Raw genomic sequence first — 25,444 nt, forward strand, 5'->3', positions numbered from 1 at the left:
TAGTTTAAATAAACATGAAATAACTGGGGATCTTTCACAAATGAACTAGATTCTTTGACATAATACATCACAATTAGTGTTTAGCAAATGTCATCAACATTTTTTAACTCTTAAAAATAAAATGGGACGACGGTCTAGCCTAGCCCTCATGTTTATTTTATCAATAAGGAAACAGGCCAAGAGAAAGGAAAATATTTGCTCAGGGTCATATAACAGGTTAGCAGTAAAAACAGAATCATTATTAAGATAAGTACCAATATAGCAGTCAATGTATAACACAAAACAAGTCAGATTTCTCAAATCAAACTTTCCCTTATTTTATTTTTAAATGATTAAATATATCTTGAATGTATTCTCATTATAAAATGTTGAGAATATGGAAAATTACCAAGAAAGAAAGGAGAAACACCCCACCTTTGATTTGCCATCCAAATGTAGTCCCTGTCATCTCTTTGGGTATTTCCTGTGACCTCCCCTCCATCCCCAGCTTTACTGAGATATTATTGACAAATAATATGGAAGTTGAAGGTGCACAATCAGATGATTTGATATATGTATACTATAAAATGATGACCAAATAAGGTTAGTTAATACCTCCATCCCCTCACATAATTACCATTTTTTTGTGTGTGTGGTGGCAACATTTAAGATTTACTCTTAACAAACTTCAAGTACACAATACAGTATAATCAGTTATAGTCACCATGTTGCACGTTAGCTTGTCAGAACTGTAAAATGTATAGACACCCTGGCTCTCTCCTCAGATCGGGGAAATCTGAATTTCTGGTGGTCTAGTGTCTGGGCAGCATTATTTGCCAAAGCTCCTTATGTGACTCTGTCATATAGCCACAGTTGATAACCACCTGCTCGGATTTTAATCTTGGCTCCATCATTAACTAGCTGTTTGGCCCTGGGCAAGTTACTCAATCTCTGTAGAATGTGCTGTGCAACGTGATGAAGATTTTCCGAGAAGGAAAGCGCGGTGAGGAGAGACTGTCCATCCACGGCCTCACCGCACCGAGTGCAGCCCTACTGCTGCCCTTGCTGCCGACGCCGTAAACCCGCCAAGGGTGGGCGTCCAGCTCTCCAAGGGCAGCTTTTCACCCAGCCATTCACCGGGGCCAAGCCGCACTCTGAGACGCGATCTGGAGCGGCTGCAGCTCTGCCAATCCATTTCACAGGGCCCCAGGTCAATCTAATGTGCAGCCGAGGTTCAGCCTAGTCCTCGACTCCAGGATAAGAAACAAGACTGGAAGTATGATCTGGGTAGTAATAACATTTTCCTATATTCTTTGTTCTCTCACCAAATTCTTTCCTTGAGAAGTAGGCTGGGAAAATAGCCTAATTTGGTGAAGGTAGGAAGAAACTGATGTCCTCCCAGACACATGATTTCCTCAAGCTTTAAGTATTTTGGCAAATTCCATTAGTCAAAAGTGATTATTCTTTTATTTTATTTTATATTTTTCTCATGATAGTAAGTCCCATTTTTATAAGTGTGTCAGTTATTTATATTTCTCCTGTGAACTGCCACTTTGTATTGCTTGCTCATTTTTCTACTGGCTTCTTTTTCTTACTGCTTTGCAGGAATTTTTTAACGTACTGAAAGTATGAACCCTTTGCCTGTTACTCTTATTGCACATATTTCAAACCCTTTTTACCTAGCCCATAGCTGTGTTTTAACTTTAAGGTATCTTGCCTCAACTTTCTGGTTTTGGCAAAGTTAGGTTTATCAACCTTCCTCTTACAGCTTTCACTTCTTGTGGCTAACTTTAAGAACGCCTGTTTAAGAACATTCACATATGAATGTTCTTATGATTTGTCTTTTAAATTCAGTAGTTTAATCCAGTTGGATTATTATTCTATTGTATATTAAATTTCTTTTTATACATGGGCTTATTTCTTGATTCTTTCTGTCAATATCATACTTTTGATAGAATTGTAGAGTTTTGATATCCAAGAGAGCAAATCCCTTTTCTCTTGCTATTTTTCAGTAATAATTTCAAAAGTCAAAATAATCTTGGTTCACTGGGCATTTATTCTTCTGTGTGAACTTCAGAGTTTGTTGATCAAGTGTCATGAAAACTCCCATTGAATTTTAACAAGTTAGTCAGATTAAATCATACAGGGACATGATTTATTTCTCTATTCAGGTTTTCCTTTATGTCCTTCTGTGAGGTTTTGTTTTCTCCATAAATGTTTAAAAAAAAAAAAAAGGTTTGTTTGCAGGTATTTTATGGTTTTGTTGTTTTTATGAACAGGATCATTTTTCCTATTGCATTTCCAAATTTAGTAAGGGCTAACATGTAGGAAAAGTAGGGTTTTTTATATTGACTTTGTATACTATGGTTTAACTAGTAGTTTGCCAGCTTATTTTCTTTGATTTTTCTAGGGAGACAATATTTACAAGTATGACAATACTCTTTTCAAATTGTTAAAACTCATTTTTTCCTTGTTTGGCTAGAACCTCCAGTATAATGTCAAAAATAGTACCCTTACCTTGTCCCTGACTTTAAAAGGAAAGTGTCTAATGTTTCACTAAGTAAATTCATGTAATTTTCTGGCATATAAACTTAATAAAGCTAAGGAAGCTTTTCTTTTCATCTGTTCCTACAGAATTTTCAACATGAGTGGGTATTATATTTGATAAGGTCTTTTTTTGGCATCAAGTGAGGTGAGAGATTAACTACACTGATAGATTTTCTAATGCTCAACCATTCTCACATTCCTGGGATAAAACCTAGTTGGTCACAGTGTACTATTATTTTACTACATGTTGGATTCAATCTGCTGTTATTTCATTCAGGATTTGCATCTATGTTATATCCAAGATTGGCTCAGTTTTCCTTTAGTACTTGCCTGGTTTTGATATTAGACTAATGCTACCCTCATAAGTAAATTGGGCAGTTTAAAACAGTACTATTCTAAGTAGTGTTTCTACAAGGTAAATTTTTTAACTGAACTTTCTTCTTTTGAGGAAAAAAATGAACAGTCCTCAAGGTATTAAATATTTAGAATTGAGTTATACAAGAACAGCCTTTATTAAAGTAGTCTCCCTGCCTCTATTTGTGTCTCCTGTCCATGCTATCAGCTATACTAGTACCTTGATTATTTTAAAGCTCTTCAGTAGCTTCCCATTGCCTAAAACAGTGACACTCAATTACAAGTAGGTAGAAGTGTATCGAAATGTTCAACTGCCCAGAACTTTGTTATCTGGATGTGTCTGCAATTGTTTCAAGAATAACCTCCTTCCCTAATCTTGACATGCCAAAGATAAGTTTAATGTGGATGGGGATGGGGGAAGTGTTGTTTAAAAACAGCCCTATTATTACCCTGAACTAAAAGATAATGTACAGTTCCCTGGCCAGGTATACAGGGCCCTCCCATAATTCTGCCCCTATGATCTCTCTACTCATCTCATACTTTATATATACTCAAGCCTACTTAGAACTTCCAAAATACTTCACTGTTCCACTCTTTACTACCTTGCGTTGCCCTCTCCTTGGAATGCTTTCTCTACTAATCCAACTTCTCTTAAGTCTTTAAAACCCAGGTCAGATATCTTCTCTCTTACGAGACTATCCTTATAGTCCCCTCAACCAGCACCAGAGTTAATCATTCCCTGTTCCATTACTTTTGTATCTTGTTATAGATGCTGTGAATTCATCTAAAACTAAGTGCTTAAGTCAAGCACTTTGTCAAGAACCTTCCATTTTTTGTTTATTCTTACAACTATTAACTAAGTGGTATTATACTCAGTTCACAGATTAAGAAACTAATGCTTGACAGATTAGACTGTTTTGGGATTCAAATCCTAGCCTGAAAATTCCTTAAAATTGATAAAACCTTCTTAAAAATTATTTGCATACATGTGCCATCTCTATTTTTCCTATCTTTCTCACTAGACTTAAAACATCATACAAAAAAGAGGACAGGATATATGTTTAATTCTCCATTATATCCACAGCACCTAGCATAATGTCTGGCGCAAAGCAGAGACTTAACAAGTATTTCCTGATTGGCTGATCTTATTAAAGAGTGAATGCTCATTTTTCTATACTTAGTAACCCAGCACAAAACCTGGATTACAGAATACACTCAAGAAGTATTTGCTAACATGAACTGAAACAACTGGAAGAAGAAACTGGAATTAGCAGATACTTCAGATTCAATTCTTGGCTTTAATCAATTCACACTTGGTTGGTCCCAGGTCCCTCAAGGTACCAAAGCTGAAAACAACTGGAGTCTGGCAAAATCTGGCCTGCTGAGGCTGTATGTGCTAATAAGCTTCTGCTGCTCCTTTCCTCTCAGTCATACTTCAATTTCCACTCAGCTCTGGATTCTCTCACAGCAATTAGTCTGTTTTACCCTTGATAGGAGAGGGCTACAGAAGCCCTAAGTATCTTCCACTACATATGATCAACATGATTATTACAGTAATAACTACAGTAATAACTAATTTATTGGATATAATCTAGAAATCTAAAGCCTACCCTCTAAAACATCCTAATTTCCCTCTATTAGTTATAACCCTTTGATAGTTCCACAAAATAACTGTGTGTGTGTGTGTGTGTGTGTGTGTGTGTATATATATATATATTTATATACACACACATATCTTTTTTTCTGTTACTAGAGCCAGAGTAGAAATAGTTTCTCTTGATAGTTAATAGGACTTCTGGTGAATGTCTGGGTCATCCCCATCCCCCAAAAAAACTCCACAAAACATTTATGTAGAAAATGGGTTCTACTCAGGTTCCAAAGATTTTACAGATTGATAGGTAAGAACTCTGAAGGATACATTCATAGTTAAATCCTACAGTATGCACGGTGCTGGTACACTACCAAGATGACGCTCACTTTTCCTCTGTAGAAGACCGGGGCTGCTTTGAAATACCTAATCATCAGAAGTTCTGCCTTATGTGTGTCAAAAATATGTCTCTCTGGTTCTTCCCTGAGTCTGCACTCTTAGACAGTACAGAACTGGTCTTCAGAGAAACATGCACAATGGAGGTGGGCAGAGGTAGGTTTGGTGCTGTCAGTGGCTATGTTGAGTTCTCAAAATTTCAGTGTTCTCATCTGTAACCTCATAGAAATACAGGAAGTAGTAAATGGAATTATGCACACAAGCACTTAGCACAGGACCTGGTGCACAGTAAACGTTTAAAAGATACAGCTGATTTTTAAAATATTCTTGTAGCTAAAAGCATATATAACATCTCCCAAGTCTTTCCTTTTTTTAGGCCAAACACTTTCAGTTCCTTCAACTACTCCTTGAATGGTATGGTTACAAATACTCTAATCCTGGCTGCTCTTTTCTGAACAACTTCTAATTAGTCAATCTCCCTTTAACTTCTGGGTTCCAGAACTGAATACAACCTTTGAATGGAAAACAAACTTTTTCCTTTGAAAATAGTTTTCATTAAAGAAAAAAAATCTTTAAATTATGAAATTAATAAAAAACATACAACTGGAAGAAAACCTAGAAAATAGAAAGGCAGGGAAAAAAAATATCACAGCCTTTTACTTTTGTGTCCAGATGGTTTTAAAAGTTTGTATAAGGTTGTCTTATAGGTACATCCAGTTTATTTAGTCATTAACTTTTTGTTGGACATTGGAACTGTTAATTTTAAACAAAATGCTTTTCTTACATTTGGTATTATTTCATAAGAACAGATTCCTAGAAGTACAATTTCTGTGTCAAATAGTAAAAATATTTTGATGATTCAGTCACAGTGCTAAATTACTTCCCAAAAGAGCTCTACCTATTTACGATGCCACCAGCAATGTTAAAAGGTATTTTTTTCTAGTACATTTGCCAACTCAGGGTTTGTTCTGAAAAATATCATTAATTTGATTATATAAAAAAGATACCTCCTATGATCATATCTGATTACTAGTGAGGACAAATGTTCTCATGTCTGCTTGTTCTCCGTGAACTGTCTCATCATGTCCTTTGACTTTGTGTCTCCTGGAGTTTGGGATTTTTCTAATCATGTTATACAACTTCTTTATGTATCACCTGTATGTAAATGACTTAAATGTCATTTGATAAAGCCTTTACAGTCATTACATACTTTTCTGCTTTTTTAAACAGAATACAATGAACAAAATTTAACCTTTTGTTAATTGTTCAGCGTTGGCATTAACTTACTCAAGAAACAACTACTGAGCGCCAATGCCATTACAGGCCCTGTGTGCTGGACATATAAGAGTGAGTTAGGTGCAGTCCCTGCTCTCAAGAATTTAATGATTTAGCGTCATGAAAATCAATTGTAGTTGTTCGTCTCATCCTTTGGCTGTTAGTATATTGTCCTCTTGCTATGCTAGTGCCTTTCTGCTTTTATTTTATTGCTTTACCAATTATTATCTGGGTGAAGTTCTGAGGGAAATTGTGCCTCTCATGATTATAAGGTACATGGACTTCTTCCTGCTGTTTGCCACAGCTGCCTTCCTGCTGTTTGCCACAGACATGTTCCAGTGCTTGAGGAAATATGACCTCTGGAGTCAAGTCAATTGCTAAAGCACTAACTTCTACATAGCCATTTTTATTTTCAAAGCAGCATCACATATAAACTCATTCCGTGGGCTGGTACACTATCAGGTATAACAACAAAAAAGGGCAGGTAAATTTAACCAGTCAAAGACCAAACTATTAATAAGCTAACTAAGTGACAAGGAATTCCCATGGTTATGCAAGTAAACCAGGTAAGTAATTGGGACCTAATGATCTATCTATAAAAGAGTTCCAAAAAGTGTGGGATGCTAGTAGGTATTTTAGAAAAAAGGAATTGAGTGGTCAAATCCATTTGGAAGACACAGTTGCAATTAATAGATTTACTTAGAAGAACATCCTAAAGACTTTAATCATAATACACTTATATATAAATTTGTAAGAGAGAAGGATATTATATGTAATATTTCTCAAATTCATTTAATCACCAAAATCCCTATTAATTTCTCATGGAATTTGTAATCTATAGAATATATTCTGGTAAAAGAAGAACTAGCAATATCCTCTACAGTGACAAGTATACTAATGTCAGCAGCTATTTATCAGTCACCTTCTGAATGTCAGGCACTTCCCATGTTACTTTATTGTTCCTATCTTTGGGATAAAAATATTTAATATCAATACATGTCAGCAAATAGCTTATTATAATAATATTTGTACAAAGCTTAATAGTTTAGTTTTCATATCCATTATTTTATATCATCTTCAAAGAAACCTTGAAGTGTAAGGAGACTGTATTTTTGGAGAATAAAGGCTTACATGGCTTGCTCAAGGGCTTAGGTCGCTTCTTCAAGGATATATTACTAGTACTGGTAAAACTGAAACTAGAAGGCACATCTTCCAACTCCTACTTCACTGTTCTGTTCCTTAGGGTCAAAGCAATAGCTCTTTCACTGAAAGTCTGTTCTAGCCCTACTTAGATCCCTCATCTCTAAGGACTCTGAATGCTCAAATAGGAAGCATTAGCTTTGATTTTGCTCTCAAGTCCTAGAGAGCTACTTGAAAGTTCAGAGAATATAGTGAGGCTACCTCTGGCTTACATAGGCAATTCTTATCATAGTTTTATAAAATCTGTGACCCATTAAGTACTATCCTTGGAATAAAGCTTTTCCTATCTACATACTACTTTCTGGCAAATTTCTTATGAGGCAGAGCCTGGAATCACTGTACCCAGCAAGTTTTCAGTTGTGTCAATGAGACATGTCGATTAAGATGGTGCTTCTTTCCCCACCCCAATCACACATCTTTCCTTCCATGTCCCAAACATGTTAGCTGCCTAGTGACAGTGGGCAGAGCCATGCAAGTTATGACACATGAACCATTTCTGGTGAATCTGACCTTGGTTTATGGCAACCAGAGTAAATTTACTACTATAGCTGCTATATTATGTTGCTGTTACTTGTTCATTCAAAAACTTTCCTTGAGTTTCCTTGAGTGGCTAGTCCAAACTGAGATGTGCTGTAAGTATAAAATACAAACTAGATTTCACAGACAGAACAAATAATGTGCTATACTTCATAGTAATTTTTTATACTGATTACCTGTTGAAATGGTATTTTGGATACCATGGTTAAATAAAATATTTATTATTAAAATTAATTTCAGCTTTCTTTTTATCTATTTGAGGTAACCCTACTAGGAAATTTAAAATTACACATGTGGCTTGCAGTATATTACTACTGGACAATGCAGGTCTAGAGCCTGGCATTAATGGGCAAATAAATCATACAGCTATGTCCTAAAGAGAAAGGAAGTAGCAAACAAGACAGGGACCAAATCATTTAATCACTGCTGAATAATCACTGGCTGAATCATTTAACTCAGACATTTGAGAAACAAAAAGCAGTAAGACATTATCCCTGTTCTCAAAGAATTCAGTCTAACAGAAGAGATGAAAAGGTGCTTTTATGCTTAATTCCAGAAATCTCACTGCCAGGAACAAAATGGTATATTTAGGGCCCTTGTCAACAACACAGCCATCGTCTCCAGGTATCTAGTGCTGTGCTCCAACTTGCTCCCATTTTCTGTCCTTCAGACTCCCTAGTGGTAAATAGAGGAAGTACGTTTCTCTGCTTGATAGAAACAAGAAGAGATGGCAATTTCATTTTAGATAGGAATGTTGCTAGCATCTTCCTTAGCAGTATCTCTTCTTGCACATAGGCTGTCCCAGAGTCAAATGTCTGTCCCTTTCTATTTTTTAGGAATTATCTACAACTGGTAGCATTCACACACACACATATTCTTGCTTTAGACCAGGGTATCATCAACCAAATATTGTTTACTTCCTAGTAGCTCACAAGTACCATAAAATATAAAACAGGATTTAAAAAGAGGAACATTTTCCAAACACTCATGGGATGTCTGCATGTGTAAGTACCAAAGCAGGCTATATAAGGGAGACAAATAAAGGACAAACATTCCCTCTGTCTAAAGAGCCTGAATAGAATATGCTTGTTTATCCATTATTTAGATCACTGAGATACAGACCCCACTTTTAACAAGGCACAAATTCCATACCCCTCATCTCAATGCAATATGTACAGAACATTTTATAAACTAAAGAATTCATGCACTAAAGCCTACCAGTTAATAACCTCTAGTTTAAAGAACAGGTTAGGCTAGCCAAAAACATCCACAAGTAAACAGTGATTGTACTAACATCAACTTTGACTATCAACTACTTACTTACCGTAAACACAGCCCAGGAAAGGGCAGAATGGCCTCCTCCATGCAGAAGGAGTAGGACTGGACCCTCTGAACCACTCTTATAAACTCGAAAAGTGTATGGACAGTTAAAGATAACATATCTAAGCTTTGCTCACTTGAAGTCATTGACTATTTAGTCATAATAATACTAATTAGAAACTCAGGAAGCACCCAGATATATGCAAAGCTACAGACATCCAAACTTAAGAGACACTTAAACAAAAGTTTCTGAGACACCAGACCTCTGTTTTTGAAGAGCAGAGCCAATATTACCACTTTTTCAATGGAAAAATAAAGATTCTCTTTGCCCTACTGAGGACGTAGGCCCAGGCTTCTAGACGTTAAACCAATTCAACTCATTTGAGTCATTAAACCTTCCTCTAGGCCCTTAAGAGATGTTAGCAATTTCAGGAATTTAATTTTTGATCCCTTCTCCATACATTACACAATTATAGCCATTTAAGATCTGGCATAGATTTATAGGTAATATACCATGCTGTGCAAAGAACAGGTGGGGAATAAAAATGAAATAAACAGCAGGAATAAAGAACATTCTAGAAATTACAAAAATCTTCTAAAACAATATTATAAGCTTACTAAAGAACAGTTCATTTTGCAAAGGATATATCCTTGCCAGTTTCATTCTCTATTTCTACATCTTCCATGGACTCAAAGTACTGACTCCAAGCAACAGGGGAAAAGTCCCGCTTTCTTCCAGGGCTAAAAAAGAGAGGGAAAGAGTTCAAGTAAAAAATAGTTACTTATGAAAAGATGAAATATTTTTTATTGTAATTTTGGTGAAATCTCTAGGCTTAAAAAAAATTTTTTTTAATTAAAGTATCATTAATATACAATCTATGTAGCTTTCAAATGTACATCATAGTGGGAAAAGAAATCTTAATCAACAAATGCTAAATGTAAATCTGAAATAAAATAACAAAGGTATTTTAAAGATATGAAGAACTTTTATACACAAAGTATCACATTAAAAATGTTCTGAAAAGCTCTAAAATAGACTTAAAACTAAAAATTTTAGGATTTTAAGCAACTCATTAGTAGACTTTAATCACAAATATATTCCATGTATACACATACCACAAAACCTGCTGGTTTTCTCTGCTTGTTCTTGGCTATAGGCTCATTCCTATCCTCTCAACCCACTTTAATATCACCCCTGCCTGCTACCACCACTTTTTGTTACTATTGCTTCTTCATACCTTTAATCCCTCACATTCATACTTTTTAAATCACTTCCCAAACAATTAATATACAACTTTCATAGAAGGCAAACTGGCAATATCAATACTTTTACTTTCTAAGAGTTTAGCCAAAGGGATGCTCACACAAAGGTTAAATGACTTACCTATTCAATGTAGTATTATAATAGAGAAAAATTGGAAACTATCCACCAACAGGTGACTGACTCAAATAAACTGTGGTACACAGAAACAATATTTAGTTGTCAAAAGAAGAAAACAATTACATACTAATAAAATTATTTATATATGGATAAGATACACTGTAAAGTGGAAAACATAATGCACATACTAGTTTGCATAAAAATGTAAAATATGTATATATAATACCTTATATATGTGCTTCCAGATTATCTCTAGAAGAATACTGATAAACACTGATGGTATCCTGTAAGGGCAACTATGATTAGGAGATGAGAGGGACAGTTTTCAATGTCTGTCCCTTTCTATTTTTTGATTTTTGAAACATATTATTTAAAAATATAAAATTACTTAAAAAAAACAAAAATAATCAATAAATGTCTATTTACAATGTATGTCTTCAACCTTGGACGGTACACAAGAAAGAAACCCTAACTCTTCCCCTATTTCCATACCAATTCTTCTTCCCAGTAATGGAGGAAATTCAGAATTCTATTAGCAGCAAAATGTTAACTTCCTACCTGACATGTTTCTGTATATGCCGCAGAGCCAAAGAGAAAATGTACAAAGTATAATACAAGACGAAGCCCCTTTTAAAGGCTTAAGTTAATAGAAAAGCATTCTAGATTGAGTATAATACTGAAAAGAATTACTATGGAATAAGTGGCAGTCAGGTATGCATTCTTTGAACAGTCAAGCATTTATTGAATACTATAACTCTCTCTGCCTCGGATTCTTGTGATAGAATAAAATACCTTTTAAAATAATCTAATATATCTGGCATTTGGAAGTTGCTCAGTAAATAGATAAGCCTATCTTCTGATAGAAAAACTGCCTCTCTGAATGGCGAGAAGCTGAAAGGTTTTCCTCTGAGATGGGGAACAAGACAGGGATGCCCACTCTCCCCACTGTTATTCAACATAGTACTGGAGGTCCTAGCCACAGCAATTAGACAAAACAAAGAAATACAAGGAATCCAGATTGGTAAAGAAGTCAAACTGTCACTATTTGCAGATGACATGATATTGAACATAAAAAAACCCTAAAGACTCACTCCAAAACTACTAGAACTAATATCAGAATTCAGCAAAATTGCAGGATACTAAATTAACACACAGAAATCTGTGGCTTTCCTATACACTAACAATGAACCAATAGAAAGAGAAATCAGGAAAACAATTCCATTCACAACTGCATCAAAAAGAATAAAATACCTAGGAATAAACCTAACCAAGGAAGTGAAAGACCTATATCCTGAAAACTACAAGACACTCTTAATAGAAATTAAGGAGGACACTAACAAATGGAAAATCATCCCATGCTCCTGGCTACGAAGAATTAATATCATCAAAATGGCCATCCTGCCCAAAGCAATATACAGATTCGATGCAATCCCTATCAAACTACCAACAGCATTCTTCAATGAACTGGAACAAATAGTTCAAAAATTCATATGGAACCACCAAAGACCCCAAATAGCCAAAGCAATCCTGAGAAGGAAGAATAAAGTGGGGGGGATCTTGCTCTCCAACTTCAAGCTCTACTACAAAGCCACAGTAATCAAGACAATTTGGTACTGGCACAAGAACAGAGCCACAGACCAGTGGAACAGAATAGAGACTCCAAACATTAACCCAAATATATATGGCCAATTAATATATGATAAAGGAGCCATGGACATACAATGGGGAAATGACAGTCTCTTCAACAGATGGTGTTGGCAAAACTGGACAGCTACATGTAGGAGAATGAAAGTGGATCACTGTCTAACCCCATACACAAAAGTAAATTTGAAATGAATCAAAGACCTGAATGTAAGTCATGAAACTATAAAACTCTTAGAAAAAACATAGGCAAAAATCTCATGGACATAAACATGAGTGACTTCTTCATGAGCATATCTCCCTGGGCAAGGGAAACAAAAGCAAAAATGAACAAGTGGGACTATGTCAAGCTGAAAACCTTCTGTATAGCAAAGGACACCATCAATAGAACAAAAACGTACCCTACAGTATGGGAGAATATATTTGTAAATGACAGATCCGATAAAGGGTTGACATCCAAAATATATAAAGAGCTCACAGACCTCAACAAACAAAAAGCAAATAATCCAATTAAAAAATGGGCAGAGGAGCTGAATAGACAGTTCTCTAAAGAAGAAATCCAGATGGCCAACAGACACATGAAAAGATGCTCCATATCGCTAATCATCAGAGAAATGCAAATTAAAACCACAATGAGATATCACCTCACACCAGGTAAGGATCACCATCATTGAAAAGACAAACAACAACAAATGTTGGCGAGGTTGTGGAGAAAGGGGAACCCTCCTACATTGCTGGTGGGAATGTAAATTAGTTCAACCATTGTGGAAAGCACTATGGAGGTCCTCAAAATGCTCAAAATAGAAATACCATTTGACCCAGGAATTCCACTTCTAGGAATTTACCCTAAGAATGCAGCACTCCAGTTTGAAAAAGACAGATGCAACCCTATGTTTATCGCTGCACTATTTACAATAGCCAAGATAGGGAAGCAACCTAAATGTCCATTAGTAGATGAATGGATAAAGAAGATGTGGCACATATACACAATGGAATATTACTCAGCCATAAGAAAAAAACAGATCTTACCATTTGCAACAACATGGATGGAGCTAGAGGGTATTATGCTCAGTGAAATAAGCCAGGCTGAGAAAGACAAGTACCAAATGATTTCACTCATATGTGGAGTAAAAGAACAAAGGAAAACTGAAAGAACAAAACAGCAGCAGACTCACAGAACCCAAGAATGGACTAACAGTTACCAAAGGGATAGGGACTGGGGAGGATGGGTGGGAAGGGAGGGATAAGGGTGGGGAAAGAGGAAGGGGGCATTATGATTAGCATGTATAGTGCCTGGGGGGCACGGGGAGGGCTATGCAACACAGAGAAGACAAATAGTAATTTTACAGCATCTTACTACACTGAAGGACAGTGACTGTGAAGGGGTATATGGGGGGATTTGGTGAAGGGGGGAGCCTAGTAAACATAATGTTCTTCATGTAATTGTAGATTAATGACACCAAAATTAAAAAAAAAAGAAAACTGCGTCTGTGGAAGTTAACTACAATTTCAGCTTAGACCTTTTTTTTGGGGGGGGGTTTACTGGTTGCACCTGAATTCCTACTGGGAAACTAAATGCAGAACTTTTTTTTGTTGTTTGTTTTTAGCTTTTCCTTTTTTTTTAAATTGAAGTTTAATTGGTATGCAATCTTATATTGCTTTCAAGTATACAACACAGTGGTTCAACAGTTACCCATATTATTAAATCCTCATTCCCACTAGTACAGTTACTATCTGTCTTTCTGTAACATAGGAAGATGTTACACCTTCCCCACCTACCCACCTCAAACCCTCCCCCATGGTAACCACCTGTCACTTCTCAGTATCTATGAGTCTACTGCTGCTTTTTTTTCATTCTATTTTGTTTTTAGATTCCACAAATAAGTGAAATCATATGGTATATTTTTCCACCTGGCTTATTTCACTTAGTGTAATACCCTCTAGGTCCATCCATGGTGTTACAAATGGCAGAATTTCTTTCTTTTTTTATGGCTGAATAATATTCCATCATAAAAGCAGAAGTTTTAATTATACTTAGTCACTCACAAATCCACTTAGGTACATACTAATTTGAGTATAACAAACACAACATGGCATGCCAACCATGGTATAATGGATTCTAAGTATCCATGAATTTTGATGTCTGGACCTAGGATATCATCATAGTAATAGTACATAACATTTACTGTGCACAGCAGTGAATTGCTGTATCAAGTAATTTACAAGCATGATTCCATTTAATTCTCAACAAACTTTGAGAGAATTTTTATCCCCATTTCCCAGATAAAAAACAAAATATAGAGATATAAAGTTAACTTGCCTAAGGTTAGACAGGTGCTGAGTGTCAGTGACAGGATCACTCCTCAAAGCCTCTGGCCTTTATCCCAACACTGTATCTCAGATTCCTTTTTTCCTTCCTTATTTGTGCTTCTGAAAAGTAATCAGTCTAAATATGACTGAATTTGCCAAAGCCACAGAAACTTTCCGAGTTGGCCTGGCACCAGTTAATGAAAAATTACTTCCTATAAGCAGAAGTTATTCCTAGGAGAACACCCTCTACTTCCAATTTTCTTCTTAAAAAAAAAAAGTTCCAAGGACTACCCAACTTATAACAACATATGAGTAATTAATCTTTGGTTAAAGATCCAATGATCTATACCTCCAAGGTTGCTCCTAATCCCAGAGAGACTTTTCTGGCGTACTCCTAATATCTTCATTTGTACACATATTGTTTATACACTCCACAAATTCAGCTAATTTTGCAACTAATGTTAGACATGAAGTAGATAACAAGGACCTTACATTAATCTTTATATTCTAGTGAGAGAATATTCATATTTTAGGGATATAATTTTGGTTCTTTTTAAAAGGAGTTTGCTCCTTATTCTTTTATACCTATCTATTTGATGGCCACTACAGCCTGAGTAGGCTTTTAGTTACGATTTTCTTAATGAATTAATTACTGACTTTTTTCTCCATGGTGTCATAATTGAAGAAGTCTGAAGTAATGAGAAGAACTTTCAAAAGTATAGCAAAGTTAATTTATACTTTAAAAATTAGTATTTACTCACCAAGAATCTACTATATGTATTAAGCTGGAAATGGGGTGGGGTGATAGGAGATGCAGGGATAATTATAAAAGTAGTGAGACAATTCCTCTGCTTTCAAGAAGCCTATGTCATGTACATAAAGAGTCTAACATAACATACAGAGTTAAATACCCTAAGAGGTATGGCTAAAGTACTGTGAATGTTCAAAGGAAAAAGAAAAATTATTTTCAGCTGGCAAAATAAGGATCCAGTGTGGGGCATGTCACAGGGAACACTTTGGTTTTGATTAAAAACAAATGAGTAATAAAAATAGCTGACTGCAACACGGTAAGAGTAAGTACAGCAGTTTTGCAAAAGAAACTGATACAACTAAAAGCAAATAGTGGGGGAAGAATAATATTAGCTATAATAAAGTGGGGAATATATGTTCTTTTCTGTTATCTGTGTGTTAGGTTCCAAAAGTCAGATAGGGTTTGGATGGTATTACAGAAAGTGAGAAGCCAATAAAGCACACAGATTAAAGTATTTTAGAAAGATCAATATGCTGAAAGGTACAGATGAATTTGATACTGGAAAAAAAATATGTTACAACTACCTGGTTAGGATAAGATGGGAGTCTAGGCGAGCAATAGAATTAGAAAGGAGAAAACATAGAAAAACCTTTCAAAAAGGCAATCAACAAATATCAGAAATGTTCAAGATATGGAAGATGACTGACAGTAGAATCAAACTCAATTCTAAAGTTTTGAAGTACAGAGAGATGAATTATTAAGTTGCAAATTTGTAAATAAAAATCTACTTTGGGAAGCAAATGTATACAGATTTTTTGAGGTTGGAATAAAGTTTATTTCAAAACAAAATAAGTATGTAATTTCCTCCCACCTCTTCCTAGGTGGAAGGAGTCTGGCAGAGAAAGAACAAAGAAATGCAACAAGAGACATAAAGGAAATATGGCTTCTGTCTACACCACACAAATCAATGTGTTTATGGTCCCTTTTCTATTATCACAGACTTGTTCAGAATCTGACAAATGCTATGAAACATACTCTAGAAAAAAGTTCACACAAATATATTTTGCATACAAGTCCACTAGCTTCAAGAAATCCATCTATGAATTCCATATTAAAACCCTTGGCATATACTTTGACCTTAATAACCTCTTTCCAGCAGAAAGAGGAAAAATACAAAAGGAAGCAAGGAATAAGGAAATACTGTACCCTTAACACTTCCTAAACCTAAATTAATTTCCCATCTGCTAACAACTAGTTTGTTTTCATAACCCAATTCTGCCTTTTTCAATTGTGTGAACTTGGGCAAGTCACTTAACTTCTTTAAAGCAGAGCTTCTTCATGTCAGATGGGGTTGTATTACAAATTTTATAGGGATTGTTATGAGGGTTAGAGTAGCCTTCTTATCCCTTGGTTACTCTTAAATTAGCTTGTTTTGTTTTAACATAGAACTAATCATTTTCTAAAGTTAGTTTGTTCCTATATTTGTTATTATCCTCCAGTTCACTCCACCTAATTTGTTACTAATATGAGATCCATAAGAGACATCTGTTCACCAATGCACTCTCACAGCCTGACGTATTGACACATCTGTTGACATGAAATGAGCTATGTGCATAAAGCCTGGTGTCTCAATCAGCATTTATTATGATTATTATTATTAATAGGCTTTGAGGTTAATAAACAGGTTCCTCCTTACTGAAACTCATAAGGTTTCTAGTAAAAGGAAATGGGACACTCAAAGCCACACTAATCAAGACTGTGGTGCAAGCATGAGAATAGACATATAGACTGATCAAACAGAACTGAGAGTTCAGAAATGAGCTCTAACATTGACAGCCAACAGATTTTCAACAAAGGGGCCAAGACAATTCATTGGGGAAAGAACAGCCTTTCCAACAAATGGCATTAGGATAACTAAAAAGTTTTTTTAAAACTCTACAGTTTTTATACTATGGCTATGTACAGATGATCTTAGTTTAAGTTTCATTTCCAGTAGTTACAGCTTTGTAACTGCTTGACCATTACAAGTTAATCTCTGCCTTAATTTCCTCAACTGAAAGCTCTGGAAAGTAATTACAAATAGGCACATAATAAGGGCTTCATAAATGTTAGTTGTTACAGAAATATTGTTCACAGCAGAGCCACATAATATACTAATTACATATTTTCTTATACAACTTTTTCCTTTTTCCAGAATAATTCTCTCATTTTGTTCACTTAATTTTCTATTAAAGTATCATAAATTGATGCCCAAAACGTTTTTACGGGCAGAAGACATTTAGTAAGACATTTCACAAAGAAAGGAAACACAAAGAACCCACAGACATATGGAAAAGCCCCCAATTTAACTCATAGAGACGTAAAATTTTACATCACAGTAAGGTATAATTTCATACCCATTATGTTGGCAAACTCTAAGAAGCTAGATGACACCAGGTATTGCTGAGGATCTGGCTCAGATGGAACTGTCATCCACTGCTGGTAGATGTGTAAATCGGAAAACTTTGGAAAACAGTGAGGCATCAGCTGGGAAAACTGAATAGTCCTTTAATCTAGTAGTTTAATTTTATACAGAAACATCTGCACACAGGCACTGAGATACACATAAAAGGATGTTCACAGATAACCTACATATAAAAGGATGTTCACCGAAGCATTTCCATAAAAGAATTAACAAGCAAGCAAAAATGTATATCACCAGTGGAATATATAAACTGTGAATATATATATATTCAGACAATGGAATGTGGCATAGCAATAAAGATGACATGCTAGAATTATACACAATAACATGGACGGATCTCAAAAATATTTAGAGAATGAAATAAGCATAGGAGAATAGATGTAGTATAACTTCATTAATAATAAAGTTCAAAAAACGGGCAACACCAAGTAATATCTTTTTTATAATTACATGCATAGGTGGTAAAACTATAAAGAAAAGCAAGGGATATAACAATGAAGCAAAACTGAAGGAACAAAATAGCAGCAGACTCAGAGACTCCAAGAAGGGACTAGTTGTTACCAAAGGGGAGGGGTGTGGGAGGGCAGTGGGGGAGGCAAGAAGAGGGAATTGAGGGGTATTAAGTTTAGTACACATGGTGTGTGGTGGTCACGGGGAAGACAGTGTAGCAAAGAGAAGGCAAATAATGAATCTGTGGCATCTTACTACACTGATGGACAGTGACTGCAATGGGGTATGGGTGGGGACTTGATAATATGGGTGAATGTAATAACCACATTGTTTTTCATTTGAAACATTCATAAGAGTGTATATCAATAATACCTTAATAAAAAGAAAAAAAAAAGAAAAGCAAGGGAATGATAAATATGCAATTCAAGACTATGGAGAGTGGAGGTTCTCCTGGAAGAGGCAAAGAGCTTCTAAAGTGCTAATAATGTTCTGTTTCATAAGTGAGGTAGTAGATAGTTGGTAATTTATTTTATTCTTCTTTGAGTTGTTTATAAATATTTTAAACAACTTTCTATAGGTATATTTTACAATATATTCTTTTAATTAAAAAAAGAACCTTGAGAAATCTGTAAAACTTCTCTTAATATGGTCAATTGCATTAAATAATCTATCAGGTCCACTTTTTCTTTGGAAACTTTCATTCCTGACACCTTCCATTCATCTGCTCAAATTGGGACTGCCTGCTCTCTGGATGTGATGAATTGCTGCCATTTCACCATCACCCTGTGAATTTCTCTTGCCTTTCTCCTGTGTTGAATCCCTGATTCCCATATCCAGTAGTTTTCTTGATGAATTCTTTTTTTGATGGAACACATTCTCCATCAACTTCCTGAGAAAGGAGGATTAATTTTGAAACTGCATTTTAGAAAGTGCTGTTACCCCCCATTTTCATACTTGACTGACAGTTTTCCAAGATATAGAAATTCTATATCAGGGATTGTTTTCTGCCAGTGTCTCTAGAAAACTGTCTCCCATTAGACTGAGGGAAAAGGAAAGATTTGAGAGTCTAATGGTGCCTTATACAGGTTTTCAACCAGTCTTCCTATTTTTGGCCCTCTTTCAGAGGCACTTAGCACCTACAATTCCTGAACCTTATGGAGTTATATTATGAATGAGCTTGCACTTTCATTCGCCTTCTGTGGGTAGTTTTCAGTTTACTCTGTTCTGTTAGTGAGTTAATATTCTTCAAACTGCTACCTTCCTAAATTTTGTTGGTATCTTATCTTCCTGCCTCCCCTTTGTCCTTTGGTTTTATTCCTTTTTCTAAATTATTTTACTGTAATTTAATGGGGTTGGGAAGAGAATGGAGATAAACACTTGAATTAATTTCTATAACTCTTCTCTGGGGTAGTTACTATCATCCCTATTTTGCAAAGGACAAAACTAAAGCCAAGGGAAGTTAACTAGCTTATCAAAGACCATAGAAAGTAGCTGAGCTGTAATCTTATTCTTCGGGTCACTTTTTTATCAGTTGCAATATTACTCTCAAAATAATACTAGGATCTCCATTCCTGAAATTACCAAAGCTTGCAATGAGTACCCAGATATCTCCAAGAAGAGGTGGAAGAGGATTGATTCCTGCTGTAGGGATAGTGATTGGTAAAGGACACTTGTAGCAAGCCTGAGTTCCAGGGAAACTAAGTAGAAAGACAAGGTTTACAACTGTAGTGATAATGATGGAAGGAAGCAGGAAGGTGGAGTGAGGAGGAGGCATCAAAGATAACTCTCAAGTTTCGCTGATGCCATTCACAGAGTGAGAACAGCGGAAGCCTTTTTAAAGAGTTCCAACTTACTAAATATTTATTTATTTACCATATGCTTGAAAATCCTAGATCCTATTCCTATTGCTTTCTGTATTGGCCATTGCTGAGAATGGTTAATTGTTAACTGGGCATCATGGAATTAAAAAATGGAAATAGTAGCATTTCACACAATGTCCTGCATTTGATAAAACAAGATACTTATGGCCCAATGTATGATGTGGTTTCAAACAAATGAATCAAACCTTGCTTCACTTAAAACTGCTTTCAAATAAGATACTTAATCTATGAGAACTTCTAATCTTCTGAGTCAGATCACACGAAAATATACTTCACTTTCAATGGATGGATAAAGACAGACTGCTGCAGCACAGGAAGAACAACTATAATCTTATACCTCTAATAATAAAGAATTCAGCTTTACCTAAGTTAGAAAAATTTCTGCATTTTATTTCCACCATTCACCCAACTTAAGAACAACATAATAATTTTTTTCCAAAACCCCAAAAGTAAAGAGAAAAAAGGATCTAATGACAACTTTACTAAAATGATCTAGCCTCAAACAAAACACAAGCACTGAGACACCAGTAATGAAAGCATGAAAAACAGAATACAAGGCTTTCTGATGTTTTGCTGGGGCTCAATGTAGTTGTTTACTCTTAAAATCACTGTGTGTGGCTGTATTCAGTGATTAGAACTTATATAAGCTACTATTCTGCCTAGATAGTACAACAGGAAGAAAGCAAGCAACTTAGGGTCAGAGTTTAAAAGCCAATAAAGTCCATATAGAAGACTTTAATGAAGTGTATTTCAGAACCAACGGCCACATAATCCCCTCCCCAGACTCATGTGAATGCCATGATGATCAAGAGTAAAAGACATATTTCATAGACAAACAGCAAATATCTTTAGGGCAATTATTTTAGAGCCTATTTCTAGTCACAACCTGGATATATAAGCAGCTAATTTAATTCCAGTGCAATTAAAGAAACATCTGAGTATGCCCTGTATGGCAGGCCTTGACACACTTCCTAGGCATGAGGGTGATCAGCAGACCGTAAGTTTCCACTGATGAATACAATTTTGTTCTTGCCCTGAAAGAGCTCATACCTGATGAGGGAGGGAACAGGTATGTGAACAGTCACTGTATACTACGGCTATGACAGAAATCAGCCTGGCATACCATCAGAGCTTACAGATGAACACCCAATCTTGTTTGGGACCCTTACAGGAACACCCAATCTTGTTTGGGACCCTTACAAGAAGTCACAAAGATGATTTCTGTTGTGAAGATTCTGCTAAATCAAATGTTATAAAAATCTGAAGTATTATCCTCATTAAACAATGGCTTGGATAGGGAAGAGGCAAAGTACAAATCCTCTAATAACCAATAAAAGATTACAATTTTCCAATATTCAGTGAAAAATGTTAGTATAGAGATTTTCCAACTTAAAAATGGGTTTATATTCCAAACCTCTGTAATAGGCTGTTGGGAAAACTGAAGTACATTTCTTGATTACCAGTATTACAAAATATTGGTGGATTCTCTGGGTAGCTCCACCCCCAAGCCTACTTAGCCATAATATGCTAAAATGCTATTTGTGATGAAATTCAGCTAATAATAATGATGCTGTTTATGTGATTAACACAGAAAACTGATTTGAAGTGATATATATTTATATCCTGAACCATGGTTCTTATGCTTAAGGAAAAGCTGGTTTACTTAAAGGGATGAGTAGGATTAATGAAACAAACCAGACATGCATGTACTTGTGCAAGGCACTTTACAAGCATTATTAAATTTAATCCTCACAACAACTTCATCTATATTTTTTTAACAGAAGATACATAGAAGGATATAAATAAGGAATCATAGGAGGACATAAATAGAGCATAAGTTTATTTTTGCATGCTGTCAATAGTCACAGTTTTAAATATCACTTCTACACTCAACAAGTCTATGGCTCTTCTCTCCCATTTTACTTCCCTACTAAACTTAGAGTGGACAATCCTAAATTGTTGAAAAAATGTCATGTCTGCTGTATCTGAGCATCATTCATTCATTCATCAAGTGTTTATTGAGCTCCTGTGTGCTAACATCTTTGGGGCAAGTAAATAAAACAGAAAAGGAGTTTTTAATTAAATTAGGGAAGATTAAACAAGTAGATCATAATCTAGTTGTTAGTAGAATAGATTACCAGATGGCTATCTGGAGTGGTAGTATTTTTGCAGTGCTTATATAAGTCCATGTGATTAAAGCAGCAGACTTAAATTCTAAGAACTACTTACTAGATCAGGCTATTAGAGATCATCAACCCAAATCTTCATGGAAGGGAACAATTAGCTGTCTGTTATGTATAAAGCTGTGTATTGAATTCTACAAGTATCCCCAATTTAAAGATGGGGAAATACAGGCTCAAAGATGTAAAATAACTTGTCCAGAACCACTTTCAGGAGCACTGGAGCTCCAGTGAGGAGGAGCACTGGAGGACTGAATTTGGGTCTGTCTGATGACAAAGTATTCTTTCCACTACACTATAATAGTGAGGGCCAGAAAAAAGAAAAATAACTTAACCACAGCCACATGGCTTATTATTGGCAGAGACAGGATTTCCACTTAACACCTGGAAAAAGTCCATGGCAAAGGACCCCCACAAAGGCAGGTTGGAAAAGGACTGATAGTAAACAACTGCAGCCTTCTGCTACAGTTTAGAATGACAAGAATTTTCCACATAATCTCTTATTCAATCTTCAAAATATATTGGTAGTATGGGCTTAGACTGGTTGTCAATACTGTATTTTGAAGAACATCTAAGTGTGGCATATAAGCAGACTACCCTTTTAACAGTGCTATTAATTAAAACTTTCTTCTCTAAAAGGAACTATTTCCTAGCACGAAGCAAGTTTTTCCTAACCAACCAGAGGTGTTTTCTCAAATCTGACATTAAGTAATGTAACAAGGAGGGCTCATTAGGTTTAAAAAATAAAATCAAATTATCCAATTTTGGAGACACTAAGAAGAAAAAGATTTGCTGGCAATAAGCCTAGCAACATGGAAAGTGGACATTTACTTAGGTCTAAGGGCTCAAACCTGGCACAATGGGGAGAAAAGGGAGAGAATGCAATCACTTTCTACACCTATGCAGAAAACAGTGGGGAATTTAAAGTCAGAAGATCACTGTGTTCCCTTAACACTGGAACTCCAGGCAGAGATGCTGTTTACAGTGTACTCCAGGCTGTCCCTCCCTACTTCCCACCACCTTTATTCTCTAACAGAATTCAGATTTGTTTTTAGTAGCTAATGGAGATCTCTTACTATCTTTCCCCCAACCCAAAGCAATGAATCAGTATTGGTGTAAACCTGTTATAGTAATCTGATTCCATATTTCCAGTGACCAGTTCTGGACATGTGAACCAGTTCTGGACAAGGAGACCTATGGGAAAATTCTGAAGGGAGCTTCCCCGTCTAGGGAGAAAAAAAAAAGACAAGCTTAGCTGGGAAAAGGCCTTTGCTACTGTTTCTTCCTTTTTGTTTGGAAATACAGATAATGGTAAGATGCAACTGGAGTTGCAGCAGCCATCGTACAACCATAAAGTGACAAGGAAGAGAGAAAAAGTCAACATTTCTAAGGATGGCAAAAGAAAGAATGCAAAAAGCCTGGGTTTGAATGATACAGTTGAATGACTAAATCAACTTTGGAACTTCCTATTAATAATAAGTATCCTTTGGTTTAAACCACACTATGTTCTTAACAGCAAATTAGATTATTTCACATGAATGTAATATTGCTGATTTGAATTTGCAGAATTTTGTAGGTTTAACTGTATTTAATAATAAATCTGTTGAGTTTATAATTATGTAAGAGTAATTTGTACATTACTCTTATACATAAGGAATTTATTCCCAGCTTTATTTTGTTCATATTTAAGTAACATTACATTAAATACAACTTAGTACAATACTTGGGATCTCAAATATTTTTCCTTCAATTTCTTCAAGGAAGACTCAGTATCATAAAAATGTTTATTCTACGTTAATTTACATATTTAATTTAATCTCAATAAAAATACCATCAGGATTTTTTTCTGGCACTAGTCTACTTGATTGCAAAGTTTATTTGTAAGAAAAAAACCAGTAAGAGGAGCCAGGAAAATCATTAAAAAGAATGAGGGGGAGGCTGCCTCTGCCATCTGTTAGAACATGTTACTAACGCCTCTCCAATTAAAAGTGTTGTAGTGGCACATAAATAGACAGGCCAATGGAAAAGTAAAGAAACCTCATACACCAACCCAAATCTATGTGGAAATTTGTAATATGATAAAGATATCATTTTGTTCAGTGGGGAAGAAGACTTTTTCTTTTTTAGATGAAATTACATAAGGGACTTTTTAATGAATAGTGTTACAACAACTGACAACAAGTGTTAGCCTGTGGATAAAGATAAAATTTCTCACATTGCTCATTAAGAAAAACTTTAGACGTAAAACTGCACCAAAAAGAAAATACCTGGGAATAAACCTAACCAAGGAAGTGAAAGACCTATACTCTGGAAATTTTTTTTTTTTTGAAAGACCTATACTCTGAAAACTCTGAGACACTCATGAGAGAAATTATAGAAGACACAAATAAGTGGAAATCTATCCCACGCTTATAGATAGGAAGATTAATATTGTCAAAATGACCATCCTGCCCAAATCAATTTACAGATTCAATGCAATCCCTATCAAAATTCCAACAGCATTTTTCAATAAACTAGAACAAATAGTTTTAAAATTCATATGGAATCACAAAAGACCCCAAATAGTCAAAGTAATCCTGAGAAAGAAGAACAAAGCTGGGGCGATTACACTTCATGACTTCAAGCTATACTACAAAGCTATGATAATCAAAACAGTATGGTACTGGCACAAACAGACTCAAATCAATTGAACAGAGTCCAGATATAAATCCATACATATTAGGTCAATTAATTAAGATACAATAAAGGAGCCATGAATACACAATGGGAAAAAGAGAGCTCTTCAATAACTGGTGTTGGGAAAACTGGACAGCTACATGCAAGAGAATGAAACTGGATTACTGCCTAAGTCCATATACAAAAAAGTAAAGTCGAAATAGATCAAAGACCTGAATTTAAGTCATGAAACCACAAAACTCTTAGAAGAAAACATAGGCAAAAATCTCCTGAACATAGTATGAACAATTTTTTCCTGGACACATCTCCTCAGGCAAGGGAAACAAAATAAAAAATGAACAAGGGGGACTACATCAAAGTAAAAACCTTCTGTACAGAAAAGGACACCATCAGCAGAACAAAAAGGCAACCTACAGTACAGGAGAATATATTAGAAATGATTTACCTGATAAGGGGTTAACATCCAAAATATATAAAGAGCTCACACAACTCAAAAACAAAAAAACAAATAACCC

General features: G+C 35.4%; 1 protein-coding gene across 2 annotated transcripts in view; it reads right to left on the reverse strand.

Annotated features, from left to right (window-relative positions):
* The window catches only part of PPME1 (protein phosphatase methylesterase 1), a 61,439-nt gene that overhangs the window by 29,637 nt on the left and 6,358 nt on the right, over positions 1–25,444 (reverse strand). For both annotated transcript variants that reach the window (XR_008999215.1, XM_057507224.1), the window contains exons 2-3: positions 9,843–9,937; positions 9,201–9,292 (exon numbers count right to left, since the gene is read on the reverse strand). Coding sequence is in view for 1 of the 2 variants with exons in the window: in XM_057507224.1 (XP_057363207.1) it covers positions 9,201–9,292; positions 9,843–9,937 (187 nt within the window). In the remaining variant the exon portion in view is untranslated. The remainder of the gene's footprint in view (positions 1–9,200; positions 9,293–9,842; positions 9,938–25,444) is intronic.

This window comes from Manis pentadactyla, chromosome 9 (genome assembly GCF_030020395.1).
Source record: "Manis pentadactyla isolate mManPen7 chromosome 9, mManPen7.hap1, whole genome shotgun sequence".
Taxonomy (NCBI): domain Eukaryota; kingdom Metazoa; phylum Chordata; class Mammalia; order Pholidota; family Manidae; genus Manis; species Manis pentadactyla.